We start from the raw sequence: 17,477 nt of genomic DNA, 5'->3' as shown, positions 1-17,477 counted from the left end.
AAAAGGCAAGCCTTGCATAGGGGTGAGGCTGTGTTACTTCGAAACAGATTAATTACAACAGTTTGCCCTTTAGAACACACTCATTTAGCAACAGTTTCTTTTCTTGCAATCCACAAAGACAAACAAAACGCCCCATGGGAAGTCATCAAGCAACCTGGCTATGACTATGTAGTCTGTAGTTTGAAACCAGCAACAGCACATTTTGTCCCACTCAGCTCATTTTCACATGTAATACAAATGGAATGAAAATTATTTTTTAAAAAGAAATGTGTTTATTAGTGTCTTAGCACAATGATTACATAAACATTAAAACAATCTCTTATTGAACAAGTTAATACAAAAAGCCTTGATTTGGGAAATTTGAGTATTTCTGATAATTTGTTAAGAAAGAGCAGGGATAGCAAAGAGAACAAATCTCTGCACAACTTTTGCATGACCCTTTTGCACTTATCTGTCCTTAGATAGATATTGAAAGTAGCACATGTATTGTTTATAGCATATGTATTTAGCGAGAATTTGAGTTACTGACGTATTTGTAGTTAAAGGTTTCCAATATTTGGTCAGTATTTTTCCGAACCATTGACCTGAGGCATGCGCATCAAAACTCATGTCTAGTATTCAGTGCAGTACCTTAACATCAGAAAAAGGGGCGAGGCCCATTTTGTTTCTCCCCTGTTGTACAAAACCCATGTTCATTTTAAGGCAATAAAGCTTGACAGCAAAGAAAAAGGCACAATTATTCAATTTTCAGCACCGGTTGCGTTTCACAACACTATTGTTTGCAGATTGGTTAGTTCTTGGCAGTGCCATGTCTCAGTCTTCAAAGAAAGCATCCAGAGTATCTAAAGCCTAAGTGAGGCCTTCATGACTGTATGTTATTATTGGTTATTTGCGTTTGGCACATGAAACAAAAACAATATAACAAAAACTGCCCAAAGCTTGTCAACACTTCTCCTGTGCTCCCCACCCGTGATCTGTAATATACAGACTAGCTCTTGGTCATAAGCACTTTGGTGGGCTATCGTTCAAAAACAGCATAAAGGCTGAAATGGAAATGAAAAAGAAAAAGGAAGTTAATGAGTAGTAACTTCCTTTAGTGTGGTTATTGTCCCCTTTTGTCACAATTTTGACTTCCTGTTTCTGATTTATCTGCCACTGAGATTATTATGAACTTCAAAGGATTACACCTTCTTTCGAGGCTGAGAAGAAGTCGTGGTAGAAGTATTTTGAAAAACATTATTCCTGGCAACAACTCTAACATTGATACCTGAATGTCTGTCCTTGTATCTCAATGCAAAACTCTGCTGCATTAAGGAAGGCCCAGGGACATAGGTTATAGATGCTCTTGCTGAAAGAACATTTAAATGCCATTCTAATTAACATAAATAGGATATCCTTTAGATTTTTTATTCAAACAAGCTTGGTGCTGTATTTTTCACTCTTTACCTCCTTTTAAAACATCGTCATAAGAGAGCATGATCTCAAACTGACTGAAATATACTCCTTCTTGTGAATACATTTTCCATATTTTAAGGATGAGAGATAATTGTAACAACCCAAATTCATTGCACAGCCATTCCCAATGTGCAATCATCATGCATTATTATTAGTGCAGGAGTTTCCTCTTGTTCGTGATGTGAGTTTTTCAAAAAAGAGGAAAAAAGTATTGAAAACTTGGATCATGTGGAGTCTGAAAACCACATCAGCAGAATGCCAGGAGAATGAGGCTGTTAGGACAGCTGGGACTGACATGGAAACTGTCTCTAAATAAATGTGTGTGTGCATGTGTGTGAGACGGAAAGAGAGTGAAAAACAGAAACAGAATCATTCAGCGTAGCTAACAAAGTGAGGGCAGTATTAAGGCTCCTGTGTTCCATCTCCATTTGAAGGCAGTTTAAGGATTGGTTGCTGGTCCCACTCTGGAAATTGTGATTGACTATTGTTTTGTTTCAAGAGAGTGAATGGCTGGAAAGCGGCTCACATTTTGTTGAAACAGTCCTTGGCGTTGGACCACACCTGGATTCCCTGAGAAAGTGGTGCATTGAGAGAGAACAGATGAGAGAAAGAAAGCAAAAACACGACAGGTTTTTTAATTAGAAAAAGAGATTGGGAGCTTTACTGCAGAGAAATCAACATCACAAGATGCCTGGCATTTTCAAGTACGCAATTATACAAGAAAAAATACATTATAGAAAATAATCCCATACCTTTTTACACGTGCTGATCTGCATAATCGCATAGCTGATTAGTGCTTCACGCAGATCTTTGTCCTTCTGCTCCTTAAAACGTTCAATGTCTTCCCAGGCCATTTGAACAAACTCTCTGAAGAAACAAACACAAAGGAACCACTGTGAAAGAGCTGGTGGAAGGGAGAATAGAAGGCATGGCATAGGGGGAAAAACAATGTGGTTGTCTTTTTGTTCTCAAAATTACTAATGTGTTATTACTCATACACAATTATTCCTGGTTTCTTGACCCTGGTCTACCTGAGAACAAATACAGACTATAAGGGAGTAGCTCTAACCACCGATGGGTGATCCGAAAATGTATAAGTTTGTTATATTTTTATTGATAATATTGTCTCTTCTTAGGAACTCTTCCAATGTATAGTTTTCTGTCTGATGCATGAAAAAGTTATTATAGAAATAAGGGCAAATCACGTAACTAAAAACCAGAAGATATACTGTGTTTTCAAAGGGAGGGAAATAGTGAGAGGAGCAGAATAAGAGTGGGTGAATACATATCATTTAGAAAAGGTGGAAGATTGGTACATTAGCGTGGAGCTTACTTGCACTCTGTGTTCTTCTCCTTGAGCGCTTCCTCCCCCTCCTGGATGCTCTGCTCCAGAGCAGCCAGCCTGCTCTCCCTCTGCTCCTGGCTCTCTGTGCCAAACAGTTTACTGGTCATGCCCTTCAGGGAAAACACACGTACTGTCTGCCCAAACACAGAAACACACACATATTAGGCTGAACCGCTAGAAGCACTCATTCCTGCCTATGTCCATTAAGCTTCTTAACACTCACATGTAATGAAATGTACTTTTTAAATGTTGGCCATGAGGGCTGTGCAATAGGGCATCATTGTCAGTATGTGCGTCTGTATATTGTGAGTCCAGACCAAATGTCCTTACGGGGACTATATCGTATCGTATAGCATTAATTGATTTACTGATGTCTTCATCAAGTCAGACCACAAAAGTGTTTTAAACGCTTGCCTAATTCTGTTCAAAATCGTTTGTGTGCAATCATCCGGAAATTTGACAACTGACTTGACACGGCCATTGTGTGTGTACCACATGTGTATGTGCCCAGAATGTGTAAGAGAAAGTGAGAGATAATAAGCGGGTGTATGAGTGCTTTACCCCGGTAGCCAGCTCTTCTCTCTGCTGTTTCTTAGAGACGAGTTCCTGAGCTGCCATCTCCAACTCATACTGGATCAGCTCATGTTTCTTACATACTGACCTTCACAAACACGCAGAGGAATGGAAACATTCAAAAAACATCCATATGTGTAGTCCTATTACATTATGCTGCTAATAGGACAACTAACAGTCAACAGATATGACTTTCCATCGGCGTCACTAAAAAAGTTAGACATAGCCGATTGTTACATCTGCCTCTTAATAAACAGCATGTGACACTGAACTCCATCCAATCACTGACATCAGTGCTCGTTCAGAACAAGTCTGCATTATGTGCTCTGCTGAAAGATGGTTTGCATCTGCTATTGACAATTTGCATGTGTGCTGCAGCGTATTGCTTTGTTTTGAATAAATATCAAGTCAAATGGCGACATGTGGCAGAAGCAGACAAGAGTATACTTTATTTTTTTACTTGAAAACGTTACATAGAAAAAGATCAACAAAACATAAAACCATACGCCAAATGTTTAGTGGAAAAGTCAGGGTTTTATCTCTACAATACCTCAAATTACCCTGAACTAGTTCTTCAATCAAAATGTATTAATATTCATGTTGTTGATTCAATCAATCAATCAATTGTTTGATCTTATAAACTATGGAAAAGGTCTACAGTCACAACTGGACATTTGGTATTTATTCTTGAATATTAGTTAGAAACTGAATCAATGGACGAAATAGTTGGTGAAAGTGAGCTACTTAACAAACATTGGTAGCAATTTACAATAAGACTACCCTTATAAAAGGGTTTACGAATAGTTTGTAATTCATTTATTAATTAGGTTGTGAACACTTTATAAATCATGAATAAGCTTTTACAAGACATGAGATAAACAGGACAACTCTGGCCGGTTGCTTGCCAAATAGTGAGCCCACATTTATCTGTACTGCTAAGCCTATTGGCTACTTAGCTGACTTTGTCTTCTTCATCAGCCAGCATCCTTGGTATCTGTTGTTCACTGAGTCGATTCTCGCTAAGTAGCCATTATAAGGCTTAGTCATCTTGCCAAATAGTGAGCCTGTGTTGATGTATGAAAACTATGTTAGAACTGGTTTATAAATGGTTCTTAATGATTAATAAAGTGTTTACAACCTAATTCATAACCTAATTATAAACCCTTTATGAATGTTTTATAAGGGTAGTCTTATTGTAAAGTGGTACCCAAATGGTGATATTTGTTCAAACCAAATGCTAATAAAGAGCGCTGGCAGACTATTTGATAGACAGTTGATTTGGATAAGAGCATCGCTTAAATTTCACTCATATTGCATGACTGCCTATTCTATTGGCCAGTTATACAGTGGAGGAAACAAGTATTTGATCCCTTGCAGATTTTGTAATTTTGCCCACTTACAAAGAAATGAACAGTCTATAATTGTAATGGTAAGTTTATTTTAACAGTAAGAATATATATATAAGAGATATCAATTAATTTGCATTTAACTGTGGGAAATAAGTATTTGATCCCCTTCCAACCAACAAGAATTCTGACTCCCACAGACCGGTTAGACAAGTCCATTTCCTTTAGGAAAGTACTCCTAATTTGAACTTGTTACCTGTATAAAAGACACCTGTCCACATAATCAATACATCAGATTCCAACCTCTCCACCATGGGCAAAACTAATGAGCTATCTAAGGACCTCAGGAACGTGTCTCTGAGGTCCGCACCCTCTGATAAGGCTGGGATTTGGCTATAAGACCATCAGAAAGCAGCTTGGAGAGAATAATTTTTACAACCGCCTCAGAGGGATTATTGTTTATTATTATACAAATTATTGAACTCAACCTCTGCTTAAAAAAAACTAAAATCACAGCCAATTCATTTGGCCTTTCTTTCATGCTGTGCAAAGAAAAAGCAACCTCTTAATCCAGATATCTTACCATGACTCGCGCATGCATGCATGCGGTGTGGCATGACCACCAAAACAGAAAGATATGGACACAAGATGTGTGCAAATGTATTTGGTATCCATGTGGACAAGATTTAAGTGGGGGGGACCTAACCTCCTATAGGGGGTCCGGGGGCATGCTCCCCCGGGAAGATTTTTTTTTTAAATATTGGAGTTAAAAGCATCAATCTGGTGCACTTTGAGAGCAACATGAGGAGATCTATGGATACATCTCTCAACACCCATTTGAAACAGAACTGTAAGCAGATTTTTCTTTTTGGATATTTTACAAATCACTTATTTTTAACAACTTTTATGTTACTGTCATATAGTATTTTATACCTGTTTTTCATTTAGTCTCTAATGTCTCATTAATAATTATAATGATCATATCAAGGTGTGCCTTAACCTCACTGAGCTGAGGTTATTTGAGCCTCTCAGGAGAGAGCTCTCTTCCACCTGGTTGTAGAAAAGCTCTTTAAAATTCGTTAGCATATACCCATAGCCGTGGGAACAAGTTTCAAATGGGGGGTGCTGTGGGGATGACACCAGGGCCGGTTCTGACCAATGTGCTGCCCTATATAGGCAATATTTTAGCTAGCAATGGAAAAACCTCTACAAAAGACCAATACACTACAAACAGAGAAACGTATTGACATGGTGGACAGCTTATATAAAAAGGCTTCAAATGTATTTAGTATTGTATGAACATGTTTTAATTGGGGGGTAGTCGTCACATCCTCTAGGGGGGTCCCGGGTGTCCCCCCCGGGAAGATTTCTTTTATCATTTTAAAGTAAAATGCTTCAATCTGGTGCACTTTGAGCACCCAATTACTAGAGACTGATCTAGGGGTTACAACTCTAAACACCCACATGAAAAAGATCGGTTTGCATTTTATTAATCAAATAAGTATGTGAACATTTCCAATAACCTACCATAGCCAATACAAAATAAATGTTAAAACTTATTTTATTTTTGTGGTTCCTTTATATCTAATTTTAACATTTATTTATGCATATTTTTTTATCTCTCCAGATTTAAACAATATTTTTGGTTTACTGTCCTATTGTTATGATTTCAAACCGGTTTTTATTTATCCTAATAATTATAAAGGTGTGCCTTGGAAATATTTATTTACATAAATTGTGACCAAACCGTTTGAGACCCACTGAGACAACTTAGACTAAAGTGAACTATCTAAAACACTCTTCGGTTCTCCACGAATTACACAAGTCACCCAAAGTAGCGTTAAAAAAGCGGGAGGCGCCGAAAAGCGACTAATTTGCATCACTGTGTTAACGATTTCAAGGCAGATGGGAGGGACCACAGTCACCAAGATAACTATTGGTAACACACAACACCATAATGGCTCAAACCCTGCACCGCCCGCAAGGTCCCCTCCTCAAGAAGGACCATGAAAGGCCCGTCTGAAATTTGCCAATTAACATCTGAATGATTAAGAGAAGGCTTAGGAGAAGATGATGTGTTCAGATGAGACCAAAATCAAGATCTTTGGCATCAACTCGACATGCCGTGTTTGGAGGAAGAGAGATGCTGACCCCAGAACACCATCCCCACCGTCAGGCATGGAGGTGGAAACATTCTGCTTTGGGGGTGTTTCTCTGCTAAGGGGGGGGGGGGGGGGACAGGACGACTTCCTGCATCGAGGAGAGGATGTACGGGGCCGTGTACCGTGACATTTTGGCCGATAGCCTCCTTCCCGAGCAAGGACACTGACAATGGGTCATGGATGGGTCTTCCAGCAGGACAATAGACCTTAACATACGGCCAAGGCAACACAGGAGTTGCTAAAACCCCATTTACACGGGAGTGGCTAAAACCCCATTTACACGGGAACGTTTGCGTTTACGCACCAAATTCGTTTTCAAAAAAGTCTTCCGTTCACACGCATTCGGCTCATTTAACGTGTCCGTTCACACGAGACCACTGGAAACGCTATAATACATATGTCGGGCCTGTAAGTGGCGTTGTAACTTCCGCCACAAAATACACCAAAAGCAGCGAAGAAGACCCCCGAGCATGGTTGTCATGGTTGCCCTTCTGTTTATGCCCCGCAGTGGATTTAGCAACATGTAGTTTCATGTAATTCTCCATGTCCACTTGTTGCTGATGGCTGTGGTAGAGGAGCTGTAGATTTTGCACTAACATATGTATGCTTGTATGCTACAGCAGTGAGCAGCAGAGGTTGGGAGAGGCGAGGCTATGGCTCATCGTTATCAGGAAAATGATCGTATAGGGCAGGGGTCGGCAACCCGCGGCCCTTTAAGCCCTCTGCTCTGGCTCCCTTGAGCTTAGACAAAAATAAGAAGGAAATAAAATAAAAGTATTTGTAGGACTATTTATATCTTGTTGCATGGTTGAAAATGTTTCGTATCTTGTATTTTGAGGTGATACTGTGACACATAAATAAAAAACAAAACGGTTTTAATTAGGTCAACTAAAATATGTGTCACATCCTGCTACGGTCCCGCCTGCGCCTTTTCCTGCGGGTGAATAACCTGACCCCCGGCTCGATGAGCGAACTATGGATAAATCAAAGTAAAGTACCGGAGGAACACAGGATTTAATTCTGTGTGGATTGAGTTATATGCTTTCACAGCAAACGATGCTGGTTTACCGGTATGTTTGATATGTAGAGAGAAGTTGTCAACGGTGCTGCAGCCTTTACGTATCGAGGAACAACAAGGGAGAGGAAGACAGCTGACAATCTTCCGTCATAATTCAATGGGGTATGTAATTTATTTCAGAAAACACTTTTTGTTATATTCCATGGAATGCTCTTAACGTCCCGATAGCAATGAATATATTAAATGCGTTGACAATAAATGCATACAAAAAGTAATCTCTGGAAGCCGTAGCGCTGTAAAAAGCACGACCAATCATTTTAGCCGGCCCGGCTAAAATAACTGGATGGCCTAACTGCCTGTCAGCCTTCCATCTGAGCACAAATTTATCTCGTGGCCTCATTGATGATGCGCGTTCGTGTGTGTTGGAGGAGGGACTCTGTAAGAAAGTCTGAAGGAAGAGGCATATTTTTTCCGGTTGTGTATTTCCAAATTCTAGCGCACTCCAGCTGGTTTCTCCATTCTTACCTACCCTACCTTTAACTCTTTTTAGGGTGCAGCTATATGTTTTATTTATTTCAAAGTGGGCCCATTTTAATAATATTTGTTCTTCCTTCAAATGTGCAGAGGACTCCAAGTGCTGTGTTTAATTTATTTTAAAGTAGGCCTGTGTATTATTTTTAAATGATCCTTTTAGGAGTTCTTTGTTTCTTATTAGAGGTTAACAGTTTTATATAATGTAATAAATAGCCTAATAAATGCAAAAAACTGTAGTTCTTGTCTGATATAACAATAAATACAACTTTATTAGCTATCAAGCTATGAAATATGTTTTGCGGCTCCAGACAAAAACATTTTTGGGAAAAAGGAGCAAAATGGCTCTTTTGGTCAAAAAGGTTGCAGACCCCTGGTATAGGGCGTACACACGGAGCTGTTTGCCCGCCCCAGAACGTTCCGGTTGCAGATCTATCCACCTTGGGACCCGTTTTCGTTTTCCGTAACGGCCTCGTGTGAACGAACGGGCTAAACGAAAGAGAAAAGTTGCGGATACAACTGTTTGCGTTATCTTGTAAACGGCACATAAAGAAGAAGCACATTTAGGTGATGGAGTGGTCTAGCCAGTCTCCGGACCTTAATCCCATAGAAAATCTGTGGAGGGAACTGAAGCTTCCAGATGCCAAGCCTCAGCCTTAAAACCTGAAGGATTTGAGTAAGAGAGGAGTGGACCAAAATACTTCCTGAGATGTGCACAAACCTGGTGACCAATTACAAGAAACGTCTGACCTCTGTGCTGTCCAACAAGGGTTTCTCCACCAAGTACTAAGACATGTTTTCAAGGTTCAAGGCTTTTATTAGTCATACGTACATAGTGTAGTTATAACGATGAAAATCTTAGGTCACAGGCTCCACCAATCAAATATTTATTTCCCACAGCTAAATGCAAATCAATTTTTATCTTTTATATAATGTCAATTTCTGGATTTTCTTTACTCTCACTGTTAAAATAAACCTACCATTACAATTATAGACTGCTAATATCTTTGTAAGTGGTCAAATTTACAACATCTGCAATGGATCAAATACTTGTTTCCTCCACTGTAGATACATCTCTCTGTTAAACAAGACTTACCTGACGGCGTCAGTGTAGAAAAGGTATTCTTTCAGTTGGTCTGCATAGTGTTCTTCTTCCTCCAGAATGTCATCTATTTGTGCAGCATACCTGTTGTCGTGTATATAAATGAACCAATGCAAAAAGAGCACTATGGGTGAGAATGTAAGGTATACTCTGAGTGTGTAAGAGGGTACACTAGTTGAAGTGCTTCTTAAGTCTACTTACGTGTCCATGTGGTGGCCAGCACTCTGCAGCCCGTCTCCCATCTCTTTTTCAATAGCACTCCACTCGCTACAGACACAACAAGTAAGGCATAGGTGGTTAACTCGACAGTTCTCTCTTTAAGATCATAAACAGGGTATATGCAGAAATCCTGGGGTCAAATGTAATACCTTTTAAGACCTTTTTTAAGACCCTTTCCATACATTTTAAGACCTCATCGCAACTTCGAGTTCTAACCGTTTACATTGGCGACTGGCGACACACTTTACCTCACATTGACTATATTGATTGTAAGATAGCACAACTAAACAGAGTGCAGACAGACTACTGAAGCCTCCTCTCCACATGAACTTGAACCTCTCTGTGAAGGTCAGGTTTAATGCAGTATGCTGCTTTGTTGCTTCTGTACTCTGTGCTCTTTCATTCCAGTAAAACTCCTCAGAAACCATTAAAAACCGGTATTTGACCAATAAACAAAACAATTGACAAAACTTTGAACTATGAAATATATTAAACTTTGTTGAGCTTCAGCGGGGTAATGCCATATAGGAGCTCCCTCTCAAATACCCAGGGGTTAAATTGGGCTGGGGCTGTCCGGGGCTAAGCCCTGGCAGATAGGACGATGCTCTGACGTCATCACCCTCACACATTTGTCATATGTTTACAAAAAAGGATATATATGTTAAGACTTTTCTCGTTCTTAATATAGACTATATTAGGGTCGATATGTGTTGACTTTACTTTAAAATAGCAGATCTCTGTGACCGGATATAGTTTGGCTTAGACCCCGGCCCCTCGAGGACGCATACGGTAAAACGCAAACATGTCTTCCGTTCACACGCATTCGATTCATTAACGTGTCCGTTCACACTAGACCGCTGGAAATGCTGGAAACGCTGTAGTACATATGTCAGGCCTGTAAGTGGCGCTGCTGCCGCCACAAAATACACCAAAAGCAGCAAAGCCGACCCCGGAGCATGGTTGCCATGGTTGCCCTTCTGTTTATTCTCCGCGGTGGACGGCTTGTTCTCCTGCTGTATCTCTCAGGAGGGGCGGTGCCAGGGGGGAGCTAGGGGTTGCTGAAGCACCCCCCAGGATTGCCAAAGCACCCCCAAGAAATATATGTTTTTTTTTCGATTTAAATTTCTTTTTAAAGAAGAACAACTAAATAAACTCAACGGCCTCCCAAGAAGAGCTCGCCTCTCTCCAGTCATTTAAGCTAAAGTGGGTTATTGAACCTGAAGCTTGTTGCTTCTGCCCTCCTCGACTACGGTCTGGGAGCCGACAGGAAAGTTCAACACACAGATGGCCAGTCCGCCCCTTTGTAGCAAATTATTTCGATGAGAGATGAGCAGATCGCCACTGGGCTTTCAACTAAAAAAAAAAAAACTGCGGCATTTGTAAAGCTCCTTATGGGTAGTGCAATTAGTGAAGCGCTTTCCTCCGTGGTGAAAGGATCTGCACTGCACCACGGAGGAAAACGGCAGAAAGTCACCTGGAGATAAAGAGAGCGGGGCTGCGTTGCGTGCATGGCTTCCTTCTGCAGGTAAAGGGTAGACGCACTCTGGCGGCGGTCTCGTTCAGGATACAAAAATACAATTTAAATATTTTGCACACTTATTCCACTTATTCCTAGTGTGCCACTGGTTACGGTGCCAGGGGTTGCCGAGCCGTTGGACCCCCAGAGCGTTGCGTATGTCGGTCTACCCACCTTGGGACCCCCCCCCCCCCACAGAGCGGAGCAAGGCAACGAAACTTAAAATAAGAAGCGGCATTTTACGGCGCGCTATGCATGGCGCCGCCTTGAGGGGGTTTCCCGACATGTCGTTTCAGTAAATTAAAGGGTGTTTCATGTTGTCGTTGCCATGGGACTTCTTAATACCTTGGAAAAAGCCGTTTAATACTTTTTAATAGCCTTCATTTTCGCTAAATTGATTTATCAACTTTTAATACTTTTTAAGACCCCACGGACACCCTGATAAATCAGTACTTTTTCTTACAAGTAATCAAAATAAAAACACAGCTTTTTGTGCTAGCATTTGTCTCTGAATATATTAGGAAATTTGTATTTTGTTGTAATTCATCAGGCTTATTTATGCTTTTATAATGCAGATTAAGGCTGCTAAGGAAGGCTCTGTCAGTATTTATTTGTATTTTGATATACTTTATTAATCCCCTTGGGGAAATTGTTTCTCTGCATTTGACGCATCCTAGTGTTAGGAGCAGTGGGCTGCCATTATGTACGGCGCCCAGTGATGCCCAGTATGCGTTTGGGTCAACAATGTTCCCTACGAAGTTTATTAAAAAAGTTTTAATATTAACCCAAACTTTAAAAAGGAATATTTCATTTAGTTCTCTTCACAGTTATTAATCAAGTCCTGAGATATAGTAACTGTGTATGCAGCGGGGTAAGAGGCATTGGATGTGCACGTAAGGTCTTTTAAATTTGAACTCAGAGCCCTTTATGCTTTATTAAAAAAAATGTTTCTCACCTAAATACTCTGCCGTAGTTACCGTGGACCTTGTAGACTCCATACAGCCTGTCTGCTACTCTCTAAAATAAAAGACATTGAATTCATTATTATGTCATGGCTAGTCAAAAAAATAATCCAGAGGCAGAAGCGACTGAAAAAAACTACTTTCTCAATAAGACAAAGGTGGAGATGAAGTAAATGAAGAAAGTAAAAAATCTAGCTTGCTGCGGACACTACACTGTGTGTCAGCAGATGTCAGTGAAATATGGATGCCCGTGTTACACAAGAGCATGCAAAAAAAATGTCAATGACTGGCTGAACCTACACAGACATTTAAACGCAGGTGTGTGTGTGTGTGTTTTGCACATGCTGAACTCACCGCCCGCACCCTCAGTAACTGAGAGATGACAGTGTTCAGTTCATCACTGTATTGTTTCATTGCTGTGAATCTTCTGGAAAACACAACACATGGATCATAAATCAAACAGTGTTTAACCAAAACCACACGTTCCTTTTTGTTTCACTCTTTGTTCAAATCCTGCAAACATCTTTCACAGGCAAACCAATGAAAGTAAAAAAAGAAAAAATCATCTTTGTTTGTATTGCACTTACTTGTCAGGGTTTTTGACTCTGAACATGGCACTCAGAGACTTTAGTCTGGAGTCAACCTGGGTGGAAAAGAATAAAACAAGTTAACGGAAAATGTATAAAGTTGCACACATATGATCAAGTTCTACTTTAATAGAAAAAGGACAGAAATTATACTTCTAAAAAACGATTCTCAGTCAAGCAATCCAGCAAAGAGGAACTTGAGGCGTGTTTGTAAAAATAATTAGGCAATGTATTATCCCAATCAAGTGTGGAGGAGACATTGTAAATTAACTGCATACCTTATCCTGGAATCCCGTCTCCAAAACCGCCTCCCTCCATCCTTTCTCCTGAGAGAACAGAAGATTGACAGATGACAGAAACATTAACGACATTGTGTCTGAATGGAGCTTTTCAGCAGACAATTACACTACAACAAAACACCACAAGATGTTGCGCTGGACTAAGCATGGTGCTACGGGTTAAAGGGAGAAACACAAATATGGAAGTTCAGTTAAAAGGTGTATCAAGTATCAAAATGCTGCACACAATGCATTTTTTGCATGTGAAAGTTTAACAGGGCAACCGTCATTTCCAAACAGCAAATTAGAAAGTGCTAGTTTTAATTATTTAGCCCTTTCAATTCCTCTCATTCTTTTTAATGACATCAGCGTGTGCAGTTTTTCAGTGTGATATCTCTTCTGACTGGAGTTTTCCTTTCACACTTCTTTGTCTGTATCTTCCGTCATTATTTTGCAGAAGAGTTTTAATAATATGGAAATGACTGTAAGACTACAAGAGTGCATTCTCGCAAAGGAACTGCAGAATAATTCAATGCGATGTTGTGTAAAACATCATGGTTGAGTGCTAACCTCTGTCAGAAAGAGGAAGTAGATCTTGTCATTGGAAAGGACAGAATGTGATGCAACACGCAGCAGGAAGTTTTCCAGGCCGACCCTCCGTCGCTCAACAAAGTCTGGGTCCAGGTTGTCTGCTGCCAGCTTGTGCCACTGAAACTCCGCCTAAAAACAAGTAATAAAGGAAATAAAGGTGTGTTACCTTGGTTCGTTATTGGCTAATGGTTACACAAGCCAAAAGACTAAATAAATGTCATTAACTTCCACCAAAAGTCCTTAGTGATAACCAAGAAAATCATTTCATGTAATTCATCTTTTTTTATTTATTACAATGTTTCTCCCACCCACATTATGAGTCACTTACCCTTTTCTCCGGGAGTGGAGGGATGATGATGTAGGGGTAGGTGACCAGGAGGAATGTTCTGAGTAACTCAAACTCACTGTAGCGTCTCCACAGAGTGTCAGGTGCTGCAGGCGCCGCCCCACCTGGAACAGTTTCAGCTGGCCTGCAGACAGAGGGATGGGAATAAACAGTAGTATTATCAGGCGTCATCATAGAAATGGATCAACTGTTCTTGTTCAAAGAAACCTGAGATAGCATGAGCAATGTACCACATCTACCTTTGAGATTGCCTGTTGGCTTTTCTGAGAAATGGTGGGGGAGAATAATCTTGTCATAGGCATTGTTATAATTAAAAGCGTGAGCACAAGGGGATAAAATACTTAATTGGAATTCAGAGAGCTACCTTAGCGCCAAGAGAACAGTCAAGTAATGAAATGGATAGTGAAGTAATCAGTGAAAGCTATTCTGCTCCCTGATTTTGTTTCTTTAAACTAACATTTAAATAAGGCTATTTTATCTTTGAGCAATCAACTCACAGCTGAAGTAGCATTAAAATCCAATCAAGTAATCAAATGAAATATACCCAGAGAAGCCCAGTCCTGTTTGTGGTGGCCAAATTGCAAACCTTCAGGGAACTATTTCACTTAATTACTTTAAGGACACTTAGAAATAAATGATGGAAGATAAATGAAATATGTCCTGTGGGCTTTTATATTGATGAAGTGTAGGAGTAAACGGTCCTACTCCACTCTTCCTGTTACTGCTGTTCTTTCAGCATCACCAAATTATGCTGTTTTTGCATATGCGTTTACACTAATTTCACAATTAGTACCAATAAACTGAAACTTTATACCACTTTTTTGTTTTCAGAAACAACAAAATAACATAAAAGCTGGCAGTAACCAGACAGCTGTTGGCCTACCGTGTTTCTATGAGGTAGACAGTATAGGTTTCCTGCATGTTAACGGTGTTTTTCCCTGTTCTCTTCTCTGCTTCTGCCACATTTATCTCCATTTTCCTCAACAGAGCTGTCCCTCGTTCCACCATCTACACAGACAAGGACATTTCATGTGTTAGCATTAGAAAACAATGCAGTCAATGAAAGGTAAAAAAGGTATGTGTCAAATATAAGGGGAAACATCATAAACAACTACATCAGGTGAACAGAAAGGTGTGTGATTAAGGGAGAAATTAGAAACCTTTTCACTCTGGTGGACAATAGAGTAATATGCAATCCCATCCTAAGAGACTATCGAGCAGAGCACCAGATGGACACAGAGCAACAGACAGCTGGTTTGCAACTCAAGGTAACGTCATATTACTGCTTCTTTACAAAGGGTATGACAGGCGTATGCAGGTCACAAGACATGAACATACAACCACTATTTAGTACTAAAAAAGCGTCGCTTGTGAATCCGGAAATGCTCCTTTCTCATTTGAAAACAGTGTAATAAAGACTGAACTCAATAGTACTGGCAAATGACTAAACTAAACTTCAGATTTGCTAGCTTGCAAGCTAACATCAGGAGTAAAGTTTACAAAGTAGCTTGAAACAACTGTTAGCAACAGGACTCTGGCTAGCGTTGTTACCTTAACCGCAGAACTACTAGCTCGTTTTAGCTTTGAAGCCAGGTAAAGTTATAAACATTGTAAATGCTCTTTGTAGAGGTAAGTGGAAAACTATCGTTTGACTAAATCACTAAACTCCACTTTGGTTAGCTAACATAACGTGAACGTTAGGCCTGATTGGGAAAGTTTTCACTTGTTAAAACAGACATAACTCCAACAATGCTTGTAAAAGAGAATTAGAAAATGTACGACCGTGTTGATAATGTTGCTCTCGGTTTCTGTTGAAGTGATGTCGGTGTTACCGATCACAGCCACTTCTTCGTTACTTCCAGAGTCTGCCATCATCCCCCGGCTGCCGAGCTGCTGCTGTTGTCAGCTGAGCTGGCAGAGCAGTGGTTCCTTTGGTCTGCGCATGCGCGTCTAGCACTCAGGCTAGTTATCAGTTATCACTTTATAGTCTACTCTAACAGGAAGGGCACTCAGATTTTCTGATACCCCTACCCGAGGTAGAACAAAACACAACAATGATTTTTCTTATCTTTAGGGTCTCCCATTAATGAAATTGATTGTTGTCAAATTTTATTTGGGGGGAAAAAAATCATTTTTTTGGTTGTTCTTTAGAACTAGCCCAATCCCTGAAAAAGAGCCAAATTAGACCAGGCCGAATATGGGAAAGGTGACTAAAAAGCCCATAACTTGAGAAGGATCACTCTTTTCCGCTTCAGATTTGCTGAGGTATGAACCAGGTGGCTCTCCTACATCAACAAATAGTCTGACAATTATTGACCTAAAAGAATACTGAATTATAGTCCTGTAAACTTAGCTTTAGTTTAGACGGAAATTTTACTTTTTGTTGATAGGAACTAGGACTCAATCACTTTTCTCTCATTTATCAGAAAAACAGAAATCCCTAAAAAATATACCATTAGTTATATTGCAAATTAGATTTCTTTAGACATAGGCCTACCTCTTCTCTGATACAGTCAAATTCCGAATCGGGGAGAAGTGGCACAATAGCAAGTTAAGAATGCTCACTCTGATGGTCATTATATTTGGAAAGGGAAATACCAGATGGCTGAACTACATCACCAAATAGTCAGAATAGGTGTAACCCAATAAAGTAAAGTGTATTAGTTCTAAATTGCAAGCCTCTAAAACATAGGTGTAAATAGTACAGGTTTTATTGAAACTGGAACCTTAATTCGAAGTACAGTATACAAATCATCAAATAATTCTGTGAGAGGTCAAGTATAGATACTAGAATAGAATGTTAAATGTCAGGTTCCTCAGAAACGTTAGGCGACACATTTTGACATTCTGCACAGCAAGTGCAGAACTCCGTACAGGAAAGACCAACAGAGAGGCACTGGCACTTTCCACTCTCTCCACACTTTGCATCTTTGCAATAAAAGTGAGTCATGTCTCTCACTTCTGTAGGTGCTGGGGTTTTTGTAAATAGCTGTGGTTTAATGGCCCCATCTCTGACAATCCACCCCTTGCCAATAGGACTCCATAACAAGGGTTTGGGTTCGGGCTGTGACACCATATCGCTGTCTGAAACATTACTCTTTGTACATGTTGTTGAAATGCATCCTCTGTTGGCGGCAGATTTTCCGAGGCTGCATCTGTTGGTGATGCAATTATGAACCTCAGTTCATCCAAGTTTGTGCACATCAGTCCATTTTCCTTTTTTCCATATAGCAGAAGCGCCAATTCTCTTGCGACTGGCAAAGACTCTTCCAAGCTGGCAGAGAGTCCAAAATGGGCCAGATCTTTGAGCTCGCTGAGATGGGTCTTGAGTTTGGTGAATGCTGATTGTCTTTCCTATTCTACACAAACTACTTGTTGTGCCACAGCCAGTGATTGCATGACATGCTGGTAGACAGTTAGACATGTATTTTCCAATTTTCTCACAT

The 17,477-nt window shown here is 40.1% G+C and overlaps 1 protein-coding gene across 1 annotated transcript; it reads right to left on the bottom strand.

The window, feature by feature from the left end:
• Positions 1-249: 249 nt before the first annotated feature.
• On the bottom strand, positions 250-15,972 carry LOC307028465 (sorting nexin-4-like). Its single transcript, XM_079663509.1, has 14 exons — positions 15,814-15,972; positions 14,915-15,039; positions 14,014-14,155; positions 13,665-13,814; positions 13,095-13,142; positions 12,817-12,872; positions 12,584-12,656; positions 12,223-12,284; positions 9,734-9,799; positions 9,527-9,616; positions 3,362-3,461; positions 2,789-2,934; positions 2,208-2,322; positions 250-2,025 (listed from the first exon to the last, which is right to left on the bottom strand). Exons 1-14 carry the CDS (start codon positions 15,904-15,906, stop codon positions 1,978-1,980), a joined length of 1,314 nt encoding a protein of 437 aa, XP_079519635.1. The 5' UTR covers positions 15,907-15,972; the 3' UTR covers positions 250-1,977.
• Between the last annotated feature and the right edge of the window lie 1,505 nt (positions 15,973-17,477).

Source organism: Notothenia rossii (assembly GCF_949606895.1).
Source record: "Notothenia rossii genome assembly, chromosome: 2".
Lineage (NCBI taxonomy): Eukaryota > Metazoa > Chordata > Actinopteri > Perciformes > Nototheniidae > Notothenia > Notothenia rossii.
The sequence above is the reverse complement of the archived record's forward strand: the minus strand, read 5'-3'. Positions and strand labels throughout refer to the sequence as shown.